This window comes from Galeopterus variegatus, unplaced genomic scaffold, assembly GCF_000696425.1.
Source record: "Galeopterus variegatus unplaced genomic scaffold, G_variegatus-3.0.2 Scaffold59269, whole genome shotgun sequence".
Lineage (NCBI taxonomy): Eukaryota > Metazoa > Chordata > Mammalia > Dermoptera > Cynocephalidae > Galeopterus > Galeopterus variegatus.
Genome location: NW_007785380.1, coordinates 1 through 2729, shown reverse-complemented (window position 1 = coordinate 2729; position 2729 = coordinate 1). Strand labels below are relative to the sequence as shown.

The following is a 2729-nucleotide window of genomic DNA, read 5'->3' as shown; positions in this document are numbered from 1 at the left end:
TTTTTAAAAAAAAAATTTTTTTTGTATACTAACCTTCTGTTGTATTAAATGATTGATACATGCATTGTGTATGCTGTATGTATGTATATACACTGCATATATATATATACACACACGAAATATTGCTCTTTTTTTTTTAAGGTACAAGAGTTGTTTATTCGTGATTATGGAGAGATTTTTAATGTCCAGTTACCTGGTAAAGAAGAACGGACAAAATTTTTTGAGGATTTAATTCTAAAACAAGCTGCTAAGCCTCCTATATCAAAAAAAAAAGCAGGTTAGTTTCTATATCAATATTAATATATAATAATTTTGAGAAAGTTGGTGTAAAATATCTGTTAATGGCATTGACATCTATCTGATAATGCAAATTCAAAATTTTAGTCAGGAGGTCGATGCATCTACTGCTTAAAAATCTCTGTGCTTCTCATTAAAATGGACTAAAGTTCTTATGGCCTTTCATTGTATAGCCCAATCTGTCTTTCCTAGCTCATTTTTGGCATTTGTGTCGCCTCCCCCAACCCCTGCCCCCAATCTCTTTTCTTAAAACACTCTCTCTTTAAACCATCTACAACTCATTTTACCTTTTCACAGTTTTATTAATGCCTGATCTCTGTCAGTAATGCTTTTATCTGTCTCCCATCTCTACCTAAAGAACTACTGTCCTTCTAGTATAAATCATTTTATTTTTTTCTTCATTATGAAGTCATTCCTAGCTTATGTAGGCAGAATTAATTGTTTCTATCTTTATGACCTATTGTGCTTTTTTTATATTACTAATATGACATTACAGTGATATAATTATGTGTCTTACTCCCTTAGTAGATTGCCAGCTTATTGGCATACTCCTTTTTTTATCCTGAGTACTCATTGTATATCTGTTTAAACAAAATTAAATTTTTGTTGTATTTGAAACACATCACAATTTTTTATTAGTTCAAAAATTGACTAGTAAAGACTTTTTTATAGTTAGAATATTCTTGTCCTGGAAAATGATGCATTTTCAAAGTTTTAGTAGCCTCTTAAATTATCTGAAGATGGAACAGAAGTCATGACTTTTAGGAATTAACATTCTAAATTACAAGTTACCAATCATTTCTAGAGAGGATATAAGAGTAGAGATTATGACAGAACTTTTGTATTCCAAATTCTTGGATTCCTGGCAAATGTAGGAAAGATAACCCCTCAAAGCCAGGCACTATTTGCACTGAATCTTCTGTTACCCTCAATATTATGAAGGAATAGTAAGTAAAATCTTCCATTCATGTGAAGTTTTACAGGCCATAGAGGTACTCCCAGTAGCACCACCACCTGAGCCAAGACCGTTGACAGAAGAAGAAGTGAAACGACTAGAAGAACAAGAAGAAAATACATTTAGAGAACTGAGGATTTTCTTAAGAAATGTTACACATAGGCTTGCTATCGACAAGCGATTCCGAGTGTTTACTAAGCCTGTTGACCCTGATGAGGTATTAATTTAATCTTTGGATCAATTGTGTTCTGAGCCATAATGCTTCAAAATCAGAGAATATTCAAATAGTTTATATGGTTCCCTGTCTACACTTTGAACTTGTTTTCTTTGTATGGAAAGATGTACTAATTTAGTGTCCTAAGCACATAATGACTTTAAGAGCTATGTAACACATTTTCCTTTCATACAGAGAATCAACAATTAACTGTTCACCCAACCCAAACATTCTAGAAGCAATTTGAGAATGTCCTAATGCCACATGATGCTACTGTGACCTACATGGTTGGAATTGAGATAGAGAGCCAGGTCTTAGGTTGATATCAAAGGATGGGTGGCAATTGGATAAGGAAAGAGATATAGGATGTTACTGGAGAATATAGCTGAGCAAGAATAGGAATAAATACAAAACACAAACAGCCTTAGATACAATCAAAGGTTTCACATTAATATGTTGTTATTATCTATATGTATTTATTATCTATCCCCTATATTCCCTGGCAGAGAAACTTGACTCATGTTTTTTATGTTTAGACTTAATTTAGTGATTCGGTCATCTGCTTGAATTTTAGGTTCCTGATTATGTCACTGTAATAAAGCAACCAATGGACCTTTCATCTGTAATCAGTAAAATTGATCTACACAAGTATCTGACTGTGAAAGACTATTTGAGAGATATTGATCTAATCTGTAGTAATGCTTTAGAGTACAATCCAGATAGAGATCCTGGAGGTGAGCATTAATGAATTATTTTTCAGGGGGTGGAGTGGGGGCTGCTAACACTTAGGGTTTATTTTTATGTTGGGTGCTATATAATAAACATTTACATTCACAATGCCATTTAATCCTCACAACAACCTTCTCTGCCCCCTCTTCTAGCCTCCACTTTACAGATAAGGAAAGTGAAGTATAGTGAGGTTAAAAACCTTGCTCAGGGCCCAGCCGCCAAAAAAAAAAAAAAAAAACAAAAAAACTAAACAAAACTTGGGTCATGCTGCCAGGAAGAGGCAGAGGCAGAATTTGAATGCAGGGTTCTTTGAGTCCAAAATCCCTGTTTATTAACAAGTATATGATATACTTCTAATGAGACACAAAATATCTTGTTTACTTTGTGTGTCAGTGCTCTTTCTCAAAGTGGAAAAATAGACACTAATAAAATAAGTTTAAAAATATTTTCTTAGTTAAGACATTACAGTTTTTTTTTTTTTGTCTTTTTCCGTGTCTGGCAACGGATCGCAACCCTCAGTGTTGCCCCCGTACC

General features: G+C 33.6%; 1 protein-coding gene across 1 annotated transcript; it reads left to right on the top strand.

Annotated features, from left to right (window-relative positions):
• Positions 1-141: 141 nt before the first annotated feature.
• Positions 142-2200, top strand: LOC103584470 (ATPase family AAA domain-containing protein 2-like; the record flags this gene model as incomplete). The annotated part of the gene is made up of 3 exons (XM_008565461.1): positions 142-277; positions 1273-1469; positions 2041-2200. Coding segments are annotated over 3 exons (493 nt in total), but the record flags the coding sequence as incomplete, so codon positions are not given.
• Between the last annotated feature and the right edge of the window lie 529 nt (positions 2201-2729).